This window comes from Bubalus bubalis, chromosome 11 (assembly GCF_019923935.1).
Source record: "Bubalus bubalis isolate 160015118507 breed Murrah chromosome 11, NDDB_SH_1, whole genome shotgun sequence".
Taxonomy (NCBI): Eukaryota; Metazoa; Chordata; class Mammalia; order Artiodactyla; family Bovidae; genus Bubalus; species Bubalus bubalis.
The window spans coordinates 59807203-59820793 of record NC_059167.1 but is presented as its reverse complement, the minus strand read 5'-3'; the positions used below and the strand labels follow the sequence as shown (position 1 = coordinate 59820793).

General features: G+C 35.5%; 1 protein-coding gene across 2 annotated transcripts in view; it reads left to right on the top strand.

Annotated features, from left to right (window-relative positions):
* Nucleotides 1-13591, top strand: part of ATL1 (atlastin GTPase 1) — a 75779-nt gene that overhangs the window by 28725 nt on the left and 33463 nt on the right. For both annotated transcript variants that reach the window (XM_025295804.2, XM_006067078.3), the window contains exons 2-6: nucleotides 1440-1687; nucleotides 3686-3820; nucleotides 4265-4369; nucleotides 8405-8455; nucleotides 10681-10737. In XM_025295804.2, the coding sequence (XP_025151589.1) occupies nucleotides 1440-1687; nucleotides 3686-3820; nucleotides 4265-4369; nucleotides 8405-8455; nucleotides 10681-10737 (596 nt within the window). The remainder of the gene's footprint in view (nucleotides 1-1439; nucleotides 1688-3685; nucleotides 3821-4264; nucleotides 4370-8404; nucleotides 8456-10680; nucleotides 10738-13591) is intronic.

The window sequence follows — 13591 nt, the reverse complement described above, 5'->3', positions numbered from 1 at the left end:
CTTCATCTTTCCAACAACTCTAGTAAATAGATACTATTAATAGTACCTGTTCTGTTTTACAGATGAAGAAACTAAGAGATTTAGTCATTTCCCAGAGTCACTCACCTTGTTTATAAGATCTCCACACCAAGTTAACTTTCAAAAGCTTTTTATTTTTTGATTGAATTATATCCAGACCACTTTGCCATGGATTTGAAGGGCTTCTATAATCTGGCCCTACTCAATTTAATTATCTGTAACTTCCATTGCTACAAAGTATAATTTTAGAATATGTGATTCTGAGTCCCTCTGTGTATTTCTTCCTACACATGTTCAGCTTTAAAAAGTGTTACAAGAATCCTTAATGTGAATAATTAAACTTATTTCTAAGGGATGAAGTGTAAACTAAAGCTATTTTATTCTTTTGCTCCAAAAGTGGAGGCCTTTGCTTTGATCTTTTTTTCTCACTCAATAAACAGAGATCTCTGCATTGATTTAGAGCTTTCTTAAAAATAAAATTCTATTTAATTTGGCCACTTGATGAGAAAGATGAGCTATAAGTCTTTCTGAGATACAATGTAAGTGACAGCATATATGTCAATAAAAGGAGCATTTCTAATTCCGCTGTAGAAAGTGAAGAGGAACTGAAGAGCCTCTTGATGAGGTTGAAAGAGGAGACTGAAAAAGCTGGCTTGAAATTCAGCCTTTAAAAAACTGAGATCATGGCATCCAGTCTCATCACTTCATGGCAGATAGAAGGGTGAAAAATGGAAACAGTGACAGATTTTATTTTCTTGGTCTCCACAATCACTGTGAACAGTGACTGAAGTCATGAAATTAAAAGATATGCCTTGCAAGGAAAGCTATGACAAACCTCAACAGCATATTAAAAAGCAGAGACATCACTTTGCCAACAATGGTCCATATAGTAAAAACTATGGTGTTTCCAGTAGTCATGTACAGATGTGAGGCTGAGCACCACAGTTTGATACTTTCCAACTGTGCTGGAGAAGACTCTTGAGAGTCCTTTGGACAGTAGGGAGATCAAACCAGTCTATCCTAAAGAAAATCAATGTTGACTATTTATTGGAAGGATTGATGTTGAAGCTGAAGCTCCAATACTTTGGCCACCTGATGCAAAGAACCGGCCCACTGGAAAAGACCCTGATGCTGGGAAAGATTGAAGGCCAAGGGAGAAGAGGGCAGTAGAGGATGAGATGGTCAGATAGCATCACCAACTCAGTGGACGTAAATTTGAGCAAACTCTGGGAGATAGTGGAGGACAGAGGAGCCTGGCATGCTACAGTCCATGAGGTCTCGTAGAGTTGGACACAACTTAGCGACAGAACAACAACAAATTCCACTGTGCTCCTGTTTCAGATGTTTGAGAGTCAAGAGGTACATACACATTTCCTGTGTTCTGAGACGATTTCTGAATAAATTCTTATCTTATTCAACAGGTGGGTTTTCAGAAAAGACATATGAATGGAGCTCCGAGGAGGAGGAGCCAGTGAAAAAGGCAGGACCAGTTCAAGTCCTCATTGTCAAAGATGACCATTCCTTTGAATTAGATGAAACTGCTCTAAATCGGATCCTTCTCTCAGAGGCTGTCAGGGACAAGGAAGTCGTTGCTGTATCTGTGGCTGGAGCATTTAGAAAAGGAAAATCCTTCCTAATGGACTTCATGTTGAGATTCATGTATAACCAGGTAGGGAAGAAGTTTAAAAAGTTTTCTGATTTCTGTGCTTCTGTCCGTTTGTGTTTTTATTTATAGTAGTGTCTAATGTTTCCATTATTATGTTCCCTAAAGATGAACTAGTTTAAAAATGCTATCGTGTAACCATTCCAACTCTGGTGCTTTGGGGACCAAACTATATAGGCCACTTTGTCTGAAGCTGCTTTGCTACATTTCCCTTAGAACATAACACATTTTAAAAAATTCTTCTGAAAATAGACAAGTACAGTGATACAGTTATAAACTTTACATGTTAGTGTTTAAAATGTCGAATAACTTTTGTCATAATTTTTATTATAATCATTTTGTGCCCAACATTTACTATGACATTTTTCATACATGCTGCAAAGCTCAAAGAACCTTGCAGTGAATACCTGGATGTGCACTGCTTAGATTGTACCAATAACATTAATAATCTTGCTTTACTACTTTTGTTGTATCCAGCTATTCTTCCCTGTTTCAATCCATTGCTCTATCTTATTTTTGATTCATTTCAAAGTAAATTGTTGACTTCAGTATTCTTCCCTATAAATATTTCAATATACATCATTATTATGTATTTCAGTGTTTATTTAGTTTTTTTCTTTTGTTGTAACATTTACATGTAGTTACATCTGAAGTGTATATCTGTTTTTTGGGGGGAAATGTAAATACCTGGGTAGCCCCAAATCCTATCAAGTGTATCTTGCTGTTAACCTCACAAAGTTCTGTTATCTTTTCCCACTCAGTTCTCACCTTTAACCCACCCCCAAAGGCAACCTACACCGTGGTAACATTTGAAATAATAGTGTGGCATAGAAAAGAGGCTTTAAGGGGCATGCAACCAACCAAAAGCAGAAGGATAAATAGGAGATTAGAGTGGGGGAACAGAAAGAAGTTGAGAGAATATCAGTATTTTTATCTACCCTTTTACCCATAGCAATTCAGATGCAAATATGGATGTTGAGGCAGAATAGAGGACATACTACCCAAAGAAACTTTGTGTTATGCATTTATATAATAATTAACCATTTTGGACTGATCTTTTATATAGGTGAGATATTTTTGAACAGCTTTGTAATGTTAACTTTAACATCTTCTATCTCTAGCCTCCAAACAAACTAAGAACAGAATGACTAAAATACATTCAGGCTTTTAAAACAAACAAAATTCTTGCCATTTTCTATTTCTGTCATACCAACATTAGTACACTGCTTAACACAGGTAGGAAAACTGAATGAACAAAATTAGAATACTTTCCATTCTTTCAGGTTATGTAGTTTCAGGCATAACCATAATTTTAATTGTGAAATAAACATTAGAATGAAATACTTGATAATGCTTCTCACGTTGCTTATGTTAAATAGTATTTGCTCAAATTAAAGTGTAACAGATTTGATTTTGTTGTTCTGCACCTATTGCTAGGTGCTTATCCTCCTGCCATTTGTTCCCTCCTTCCCCAATCTAGAGAAGCATTTGTGTATATTCTTATTGTGTATATCTTGACATAATATTCTCTCTCATACCTTTATTTCTATGTTTCTGGAATGCCCTCGCTGAGTTTGCTCACCTGGGAAATGCCTAAACATCTTCCAAGTCTTAGCTCTAATATCACTTCTCCTGTGATGTCTTAACTAAGTTGTTTCTTTCTATATGCTTCCAGTTATGTCTAAAATACACACCCATTTTGGCATGCATGTACGCATCATAATACTTTGTTAACATGTCTGTCCCCCTATTAGGCTGTGAGCTTCCTCTTATCTGGAATGATATCTTTGTATCCGCAGGACGTAGCATAACATGTGACATAGGATTGCTCTTCCATATCAATTTTTTTGAATGTGTAAATAAAGCAATTGTATCAGTATAATAGATGTGTATATGTTGTTTTCCTTTTGTCTAGAGTTGAAGAGGAATACTAACTGGTACGGGTGAGTAGAAGAACCTGTACTATATATTTAGTTTAGTATCATAGACTTTCTTAATTTACAGGAATCAGTTGATTGGGTTGGAGATCACAATGAACCATTGACTGGTTTTTCGTGGAGAGGTGGGTCTGAACGAGAGACCACCGGAATCCAGATATGGAGTGAAATCTTCCTTATCGATAAACCTGATGGTAAAAAGGTATGATGTGAGCTTCTTAAAGAAAATTGAATTTTCACTTACCAGCGGTTACCACTTTTCAGGATCCTCAAAAATGCTCTTTTAAAAACTAATTTTGACCATTTGACATGAAGTTTAAAAGAGAAGTGGGTAGCATCTTATTTCATGTTCCCAGCTTCCTTGCTGTTGATCACAGTAGGCAAAATCATAGGGACAGTAGAACAGCAGATCAGTTAGCAATGCTATTTCTGTTTTGTTGGATTGCCAGTGAAAATTAATCATTACAGTATTCAGCAGCAAATTAATATTTCTGTTTTCAGTGGCATTTATGGCACGTGTGAAAAATTACCTATTAAATATTCATTGCTGATGGTTTGCTTTAGTCCTTATGGTATTAACTTTGTGGTAACCCTAATGCCCTGCATGTTCTATAAAATATCAATAATGTACTCTACTTGCCTACAGGTTGCAGTGCTATTGATGGATACTCAGGGAACCTTTGATAGTCAGTCAACTTTGAGAGATTCTGCCACAGTATTTGCCCTTAGCACAATGATCAGCTCAATTCAGGTATGGAATAAAATAAATCCATTTTGATGGATATTTCTTTAAATAAAATTATGAATATATATATTTCTATGTAAATGTGGTAGTGAGACAAACAACAGAAATGTACATTATATGTATATTATTTGACTCAATTAGCATACCAGTTCTTATTATTTCTATAAGAGTAGAATGTTTTTAATTGCTGTAATCTAATTTCTGATCAGTTTTCAAATTGCCTACTTTAATCAGAAAACATTATCTTATTGATAATTTTTTCTATTTAAAGTCTACAATTCCCTGGTGGCTCAGACGGTAAAGTGTCTACCCGCAATGCAAGAGACTCGGGTTCGATCCCTGGGTCGGGAAGATCCCCTGGAGAAGGAAATGGCAACCCACTCCAGTACTCTTGCCTAGAAAATTCCATGGATGCAGGAGCCTGGTGGGCTACAGTCCATAGAGTCACAAAGAGTTGGACATGACTGAGCGGCTTCCATCAATCTTCAAACTCAATAATTTTAATGTATGTAGTTACATTGTAACCACGTATTCTAAGTTTTATTTAATGAAACAAAATTTATAGATGTAAAAATTATATGTATATATATATATACACATACACACACACACACAACTTTTTATAGTGCCTTAAGGTACATTTCCTAGAGAAGGAGATGGCAACCCACTCCAGTATTCTTGCCTGAAGAATTCCATGGACAGAGAAGCCTGGCAGGCTACAGTCCATGGGGTCGCAGAGTCAGACATGACCAAGCGACTAACACACAAAGTACATTTAGGAAAGTAAATGTCTTTCTCTCCTTTTCTCACACTCTCTTTTTTTTTTTAAGTATTGTTTTTGAAGTTATTGTACACTTTATAATTGTCCTGAAAGCCCTTAAGGCTTTTACTATGATCATAGCACGCATAGCTTAAACATTTTAAGACAATTTTTAGATATTTTCTATTCACTAGAAAGAGCAAGAAGAGAAAGTGACCAAGAAACAGACCATTAAAGAAAGGTAAAATAATTTTAAAGGGTAGGAAAGGCAGAATGGTTAGGATGAGTAAATCAAAGCTGAGATCATAAGCCTGTAGGGAGAATGGACCTAGTGAACAGGAAAGCAGGGCATAATGTGTAGCTAGGACAATGAAAAGATGGATAGAAGGAAGACTGAACTTTTTTATAAAGAACTTTAAAATGAAAGTCATGATTATAACCTATGATTGACTAGTTTTTTTAAAAAAAGTATAAGTTTCAGGTGTATAATATTATAGTTCACCTTTTTTTTTAATTTAAATTTATTTATTTTAATTGGAGGCTAGTTACTTTACAATATTGTATTGGTTTTGCCATACATCAACATGAATCCGCCCCGGGTATACACGGGAACACCCCATCCTGAATACAGTGATCGCACCATAAGTCTAGTATCCATTATCGCCACATAGTTACCCCTTTTTATCCATTTTGCCCAGCCCTCACCCCTCTTGTCCACAGGTAACCAGTAATCTGATCTCTGTGAGTTCACTTTTATTTTATTCGTTCACTTATTCCACGTGAGTAAAATAACATATTTGTTTTTATCCATCTGACCCATTTTACTTGGCATAATATCATCAGAGTCCATCCATGTTGTCACAAAGGCTGGATTTCCTTCTTTTTATGGCTGAGTAGTAATCCAGTGTGTGCATGTATGTGTTATATCTTCTTTATCCATTCATCCATTGTTGGACACATAAGGACTTTCTGTATCTTGGCTACTGTAAATAGTGATATATTGAACATAAGGGTGCATATATCTTTTTAAATAGTATTTTCATGTTCTTCAGATAAATACCATTGCTGGGTCATATGGTAGTTCTGTTCTTAACTTTTTTAAGAATCTTCATACTGTTTTCCCTAGTGGCTGCACAAATTTACAATCCTAATAACAGTATATGAAGGTTCCTTTTCTCCACATCCTCTCCAACATGTAACTGTTCCTTATCTTTTCAATAATAGCCACTCTAACAGGTAGGAGGTAGTATCTCATTGTGGTTTGTTTATTCTTTTAATGTATTGTTGGATTCAGTTTGCTGATATTTTGCTGAGGATTTTTGCATTTATAGTCATCAGGGAATTGGCGTAGTTTTCTTTTTTTGTGGTGTCCTTCTCTGGTTTTGATATCAGGATAATGCTGGCTTCATATAAAGGATTTGAAAAAGTTTTCAGAATGTTTTTAGAAAGATAGATATTAAATCTTCTTTGAATGTTTTATAGAATGTGCCATTGAAGCCATCTGGTCCTGGGTTTATGTTTGTTGGGAGCTTTTTGATTCCTGTTTCAGTCTCTTTTTAGTAATCAGTTTATTCAGATTTTTCTTTTTTAATGATTCAGTTTTGGGAGATTGCATGTTTCTAGAAATTTATCCATTTCTTCTAGGTCATCCAATTTGTTGACATATAACTGTTCATAGTAGTCTCTTATAATCTTTTGTATTTCTGTGATATCAGTTGTAATTTCTCCTCTTTCATTTCTGATTTTATTTATTTGAGCCCTCTTTCTTTTTCTCTTGGTGAGTCTAGCTAATGACTTGTTAAATGTATTTATCTTTTCAACTAGCTTTTAGTTATATTGATATTTTTATTGTTTTTTAATCTCTATTTTCTTTATTTCTGCTCTCATCTATTATTTCCTTCCTTCTACAAACTTTGGGCTTTGTTCTTTTTTTCTAGTCTCTTTAGGTGTAAAATTAGATTGTTTATTTGGGAATTTTCTTGTTTTTTGAGGTAGGCCCATATTGCTATGAACTTCCTTCTCAGAAGCATTTTTGCTACATCTCATGGATTTTGATGTGTGGTATTTCTGCTCACATTTATCTTTAGGTATTTTTAAATTTCTCTTTTTATTTCTTTCATGATCCATTGGTTATTCAGTATCACATTATTTAATCTCCACATTTTCCTGCTTTTTTTCTCCATTTTTTTTCTTGTGAATGATTTCTAGTCTCATACCATTGTGGTTGGAGAAGCTGCTTTGATATGATTTCATTCTTCTTTGAATTTATTAAGATTTGTTTTGTGACCTGACGTGTCCTTGAGAATGGTTCCTGTTCACTTGTGAAGTGTGTATATTCTGCTGCTTTTTGACGGAATGATCTTTATGTATCTGTTCAGTCAGTGTGATCTAGTGTGTTGTTAAGTCTGATGTTTCCTTGTTGATACGCTGTCTGAATGATCTATTCATTGAGGTAGCCGTAAGATTGACTAACTTTTAAAAATATACTTCTTAATTTAATTAGCCTTTAAAATACTGACTTAATATCTAACTTCTAACAAGTCAGTTAAAAATGGATTATTTTTGCCTTTTAAATAATTTTTATTTATATTTTTCCTGTAGACATTAAATATTTTCACTGAAAAATCTGTTAAGTCCTTAGTAATGACTATTATTTTCTGAGAAGTAATCTGTTATTGAAAAAAGTACACAAAGTATACTGTTTGTATCAGTACATAAACAAACATCATTAACTTTTCTTTGAAGTTACTGATATTTATCCTCTTTCTCAGGAAAAAAAAGAGTTTTACTTTAATCTATTCATGAAGCAATAAAGCATGTGTCTGAGGATGTAAGCAACATATTCAGAACTTCCTTGTGATGAAATTTTCTATAGACTTAAACAATTGATTGTAAAGAAGCCAATATAATTTTTCAAGACAAAATTTTATATATGGGTTATTAAGATCCAGATTGCTATTATTTTAGTAAGCTTATAAGAATGATTATTTTAATACTAATTGATGAATTAGGTTCATAAAATAATTTTAACATTCTGCCTCCAGAACAGGTGGCTACTATATTTCTGGAACAGTTTTATGATCATTGTATTAATGCATTGTGTACTGTCTCTCAGGCTTTCTTTACTTCTCTCTCAAGGTCTTACAAATATCATTATAGAAGAATATACATGAGAGAGTTTGATTTTATGATAACTGATATTTCAAAAATAGAGAATAGCAAAATAAGTGCTTAGTTTGTTGCTTATTATTTTCTCATTTTGATTTTATTTCTTAATCAAGGTTTATAATTTATCTCAAAATGTCCAAGAGGATGATCTTCAGCACCTTCAGGTAACAATATTTATAGTCTGTTTTATATATCTGGTAATCTTTTGGGCATGGATAGCAGAACTTTAAGATTTTGTCAGGCCTTCTTGTACTTGGAAAAGGTAACAGTCAGAAAGATTTAAAAACATAACCAAATGGAAGTTGTCACATTTCCAGGTTTCTTGTTCTAACCCTGTATGCTTATGTTCTTTCTAGTTCAGTTTTCAAAGTCCTTTGTTTCAGTAAAGCTACTTGCTTGTCGACCCTGTATATGGGAAAATATATGGCACGTTAGAGTGGAAAAAGAACTTTTGGTTTAAAAATGGCCCAAAATGTGAAGTTGAAGTCTTATGGTTAAGGATTTAATAATTGTTAGTATAATATCAGTTATATGCCAGATTTTTTTCCTGTGGACCACTTTATAGCTATGGGTGAACACCTGATGGTAACTCATAGAATTCTATTTTAGATCTGAAAGAAACCTCAGGAACACCTAACTTATCCTTAATATTTTATGAATGAGAAATTGTTTCTGAAAAAGAATGAGTTGCCAGTTAGTGACAGAGTGGGAATAGAAATCTCATCATCTGATTGGACTCAGTGTTTCTTTCACTCTCCAGGCCGCATTTAAATCTCAAATTAGTAGAAGATTAGATATTTCCTAAAGGTAGTTCTCATCTCTGTCACACTCTCTTCTCTCTTTCAATTCATGTTATTAATAGCTACATATTAATAGAAAAATCTATTGTTTCTCTGATAGTTTCCCTCTGCTTATTTTACAGAAAATTTTGCTTTTAATATATTATCTTGGCAATAAGGGCCCTATGCAGTGTAACAGATAACAAAGGATAATAGCACAGGGTGATCTGTGAGGCTGGAACTATTATTTGGAGTTCACATCTAGCGTTACTCCCAAATATGTTTCTGGTACATCACACTGATCAATTATGAAAAATAGACGATATGCTGAATAATTGTTAGATGTTTCTTTGAGTGAGTACAACTGCTTCTTTAGGTGTGTGTCATAACCTAGCCAGTTAATGACATGGCACTGTCCAGTACCTGTTTAAGATTTCTAAAAAAGGACTGATTTTGGACTGTGATATTGAGTAAGTAATCAGTCTCTTTTCGAGATCATTTAAAAATTTTTCCTGTAAATGGCATCACCTCATCCTTTCTCAGAAAAGACTGTGAGTTCAAATTATGTTAGTATATGATTCTGATGAAAATGAGTAATGATTCTGATCCCCAGACCAGCTTTTAAATATAATATTCCAGACTTTCATTTAATTACTATAATCAGATACCTAGGTACTATCATTTGCTTTCTAGATTCCCAAAGTTTTCACAGGAGAGGCAATGTAGTTCTTTGGGGGCAATTCTAAAAGGCCAAAGGAGGGAAGTCCCCTGTGTCAGCACCCTTCCCCAACTCTGAGATGCCTCTGAAGCTTGCTACTCTTGTGTGATGAAGTGGCATTTCCTTTGTACATATCGGGAAACCCACTTGGCCAGTCTGAACAGAACTCTCTCCAGAGACCCAATCACAGGGACCACCTCAAGTCTGTGTTCTCTAAAACCTTACATTTCTGGCAAAACAAAATGATACAGTACCTCTCAATTGGGAGCAATAAAAAATAAAGGGTGATTTATTTGATTCTTCACTTTTAAACCAAATGTCTGTTGTTATTGTCGTTCAGTTGCTAAGTCGTGTCCGACGCTTTGCAACCCCCTGAACTTCCACGCCATGCTTTGCGCGCCAGGTTTCCTGGCCGTTCACGATCTCCCAGAGCTTGCTCAAACACGTATGCCTTTGTAACAATCACGGCCATTGTGCCATTAAATTTCCTCAGGCAACAATTTTTGTAAATTATCCTACTTAGTTTATAGCTCTCTGGTCTAATCTATGCAAGTTTTGCTTTGAAAGGTCATTTCACATGTTTCTTTGTCTCTTATCTTCCCCACAAAAAAATTGTCCTACATTCTAGATATAAAAGGTGTTATCTTTAAAATGGAAACTTCATTTTAAAATGTACTCTATGTCCTTAATTTTAAAATATATGATTACTGTAGCTCTACTTAATCTAATACTTAATTACTTACAATGATTATTGCAGTCTTAATAATATAGTATTATGTTACAGCTAAAGAAAAAAATTAGTGAAAGAAAGCCAAGAAGATACTGAAGTTTTCTCTCTTTGTGTGTGTGGGTGCATGTGTGTGTATGTGCGGATGTGTGATTTTCCTTGTAGCTTTTCACTGAATATGGCAGGCTGGCAATGGAAGAAACATTTCTGAAGCCATTTCAGGTGAGTGGGTATTAAATGATGATAAATTCTTATAAGAGTTTCCTGAAGACTATAACCAGGTATATTAATTGAGAGAGTCATGTTTCTTTCTCCATTCACAATAGCAAAAAAAAAAAGAAAGAAAAAACTTTGATAGTTAAGTAGAAAAATACAAAATATAAAAACCTTTATGGAGAAAATATTTTCAAAATTTCAATAATGATCATAAAGAAAAATTTTTATAAGCCAGAGAGATATAGTATGATTCCAGATGGGATGATTTAATGTTGTGGAGAATCTGATTTTCCCCAAATTAACCAATAAACTCAGTGCAATTCCAATTAAAACTATAACAGAATTTTTTGAGAAATGCAACACATTTTTCTATAACTTATCTGGAAAAATTAAGTTCTCTTTTAAGTCAGTTTTTAAAAAGAAAATCCAAATTGGGGGATTGAAGACATACTAGAGAACCATAGCAATGAAAATGGTGCGATTCTGCACAGATATGAGGGAAAAAACATGATGAAACTAAACAGCATTCAGAAATATCTCTCTCTGTATGGAAACTTTGCATTCATTAGTGGTCACATCATAAATCAGTGGGAAAGGAGGGTTTGGAAAAACTAACTCACTTTTTTGAAGAAAAAAATTGAATTTATACTGAACACCATATATGGAAGGGATTCCCAAATTGTATTAAAAAACTAAATAAGGAATTTAAAAGTATAAAGTTAATAGAATAAAATATTGGAGAATATTTTATTGGAGAATAAATAAATATTGGAGAATATCCTTCTGAACTAGTGTGAAGAAACATTTATTCACTAAGACTCCCCCAGCAAAAAATGTGGTGAAAAATTGATGGATATTACTATTTCAGAATAGGGTATTTCTGTTTATCAGAAGACTCTAAACAAAGTGACTCGATTGGTAGAAGGTACTAACAGTGTCAAAAGTCAACAAGGGATTAATGTATAGAATGTGCAAGGAAGTACTGCAGTTAAGAATTGGATGACCATCAAAAACTGGCAAAGGAACCAGTACACACCTATGCTGCTGCTGCTGCTGCTGCTAAGTCACTTCAGTCGTGTCCGACTCTGTGCGACCCCATGGACGGCAGCCCACCAGGCTCCCCCGTCCCTGGGATTCTCCAGGCAAGAACACTGGAGTGGGGTGCCATCGCCTTCTCCGATACACACCTGTGAGGATGGCCAAATTCCATAGCACTGACAACATCACATATTCCGCAAATGAGGCTGTAGAGCAACAGGAAGTCTCATACATTTATGGTAGGAATGCAAAATGGTACAGCCACTTTCAAAGATAGTTTGGTGATTTATTAAAAAATGAAAGATACTCTTACTATACAATCCAATGATCATATTTACCCAAAGGAGTTGAAAACTTACATCCAGACAAAATCTCCACACAGATGTTTGTAGCAGCTTTATACATAATTGCCAAAACTTGACAGCAACCATGATGTCCTTCAGTAGTTGAATAGATATACAAACTGTGGTACATCCAGACGACAAAATGTTATTCAACAAGAAAAAAAAATGCAAAATGTTATTCAACAAGAAAAAAAAATGAGCTATCAGCCACAAAAAGACATAAAGTGTTCACTCAGTTGTGTCCAACTCTTTGCAATCCCATGGACTGTAGCCCTCCAGGCTCCTCTGCCCATGGAACTCTCCAGGCAAGAATACTGGAGTGGGTTGCCATTCCCTTCTCTAGGGGATCTTCCCAAACCAGGGATTGAACCCAGGTCTCCCACATTGCAGGCAGGTTCTTTACCATCTGAACTACCAGGGAAGACATAGATAAATCTTAGATGCATATTACTAAATAAAAGAAACCAATCTGAAAAGACTGTACACTGTATGATTCCAGCTATATGATACTCTGGAAGAGGCAAAACTATGGAGACAATGAAGAGATTGTTTCGGGGTGGTTTAGGGTGCACCATGGGTGCAGCATAAGGGACAGTGAAATGAACAGACAGAGCGCAGAGGAATTGGGGGGAAGTGAAAATACTCTTAAGATATAATGATGGATATATGTCATTATATATAATGACATTTGTCCAAACTCATAGAATGAACAACATTTTGAGCAAACCCTAAGAAAAGCTATGGGCTTCCCTCATAGCTCAGTTGGTAAAGAATCCGCTTGCAATGTAGGAAATCCCAGTTTGATTCCTGGGTTGGGAAGATCCCTTGGAGAAGGAATAGGCTACCCACTCCAGTATTCTTGGGCTTCCCTGGTGGCTCAGCTGGTAAAGAATCTGCCTGCAATGTGGGAGACCTGGATTTGATCCCTGGGTTGGGAAGATCTGCTGGAGAAGGGAAAGGCTACCCACTCTAGTATCCTGGCCTAGAGAATTCTATGGACTATTCCTGCTGCTAAGTCGCTTCAGTCGTGTCCGACTCTGTGCGACCCCATAGACGGCGGCTCACCAGGCTCCCCCGTCCCTGGGATTCTCCAGGCAAGAACACTGGAGTAGGTTGCCATTTCCTTCTCCAATGCATGAAAGTGAAAAATGAAAGTGAAGTCGTTCAGTAGTGTCCGACTCTTCACGACCCCATGGACTGTAGCCCACCAGGCTCCTCCATTCATGGGATTGTCCAGGCAAGAGTACTGGAGTGGGTTGCCATTGCCTTCTCCAGAGATGGACTATTCCTATGGGTTTGCAAACAGTCAGACACGACTGAGCAACTTTCACTTTCAAATAAGCTATGGACTTTGAATGATTATGATATCAGTGTAGTTTTATTCTTGGTTAAAAAAAAAAAAGATACTATTCTGGTGAATGATGTTTATTGTAGGAGAGGCTATGCATGTGTCAGGACAGGTGGTATATTTATGGCAA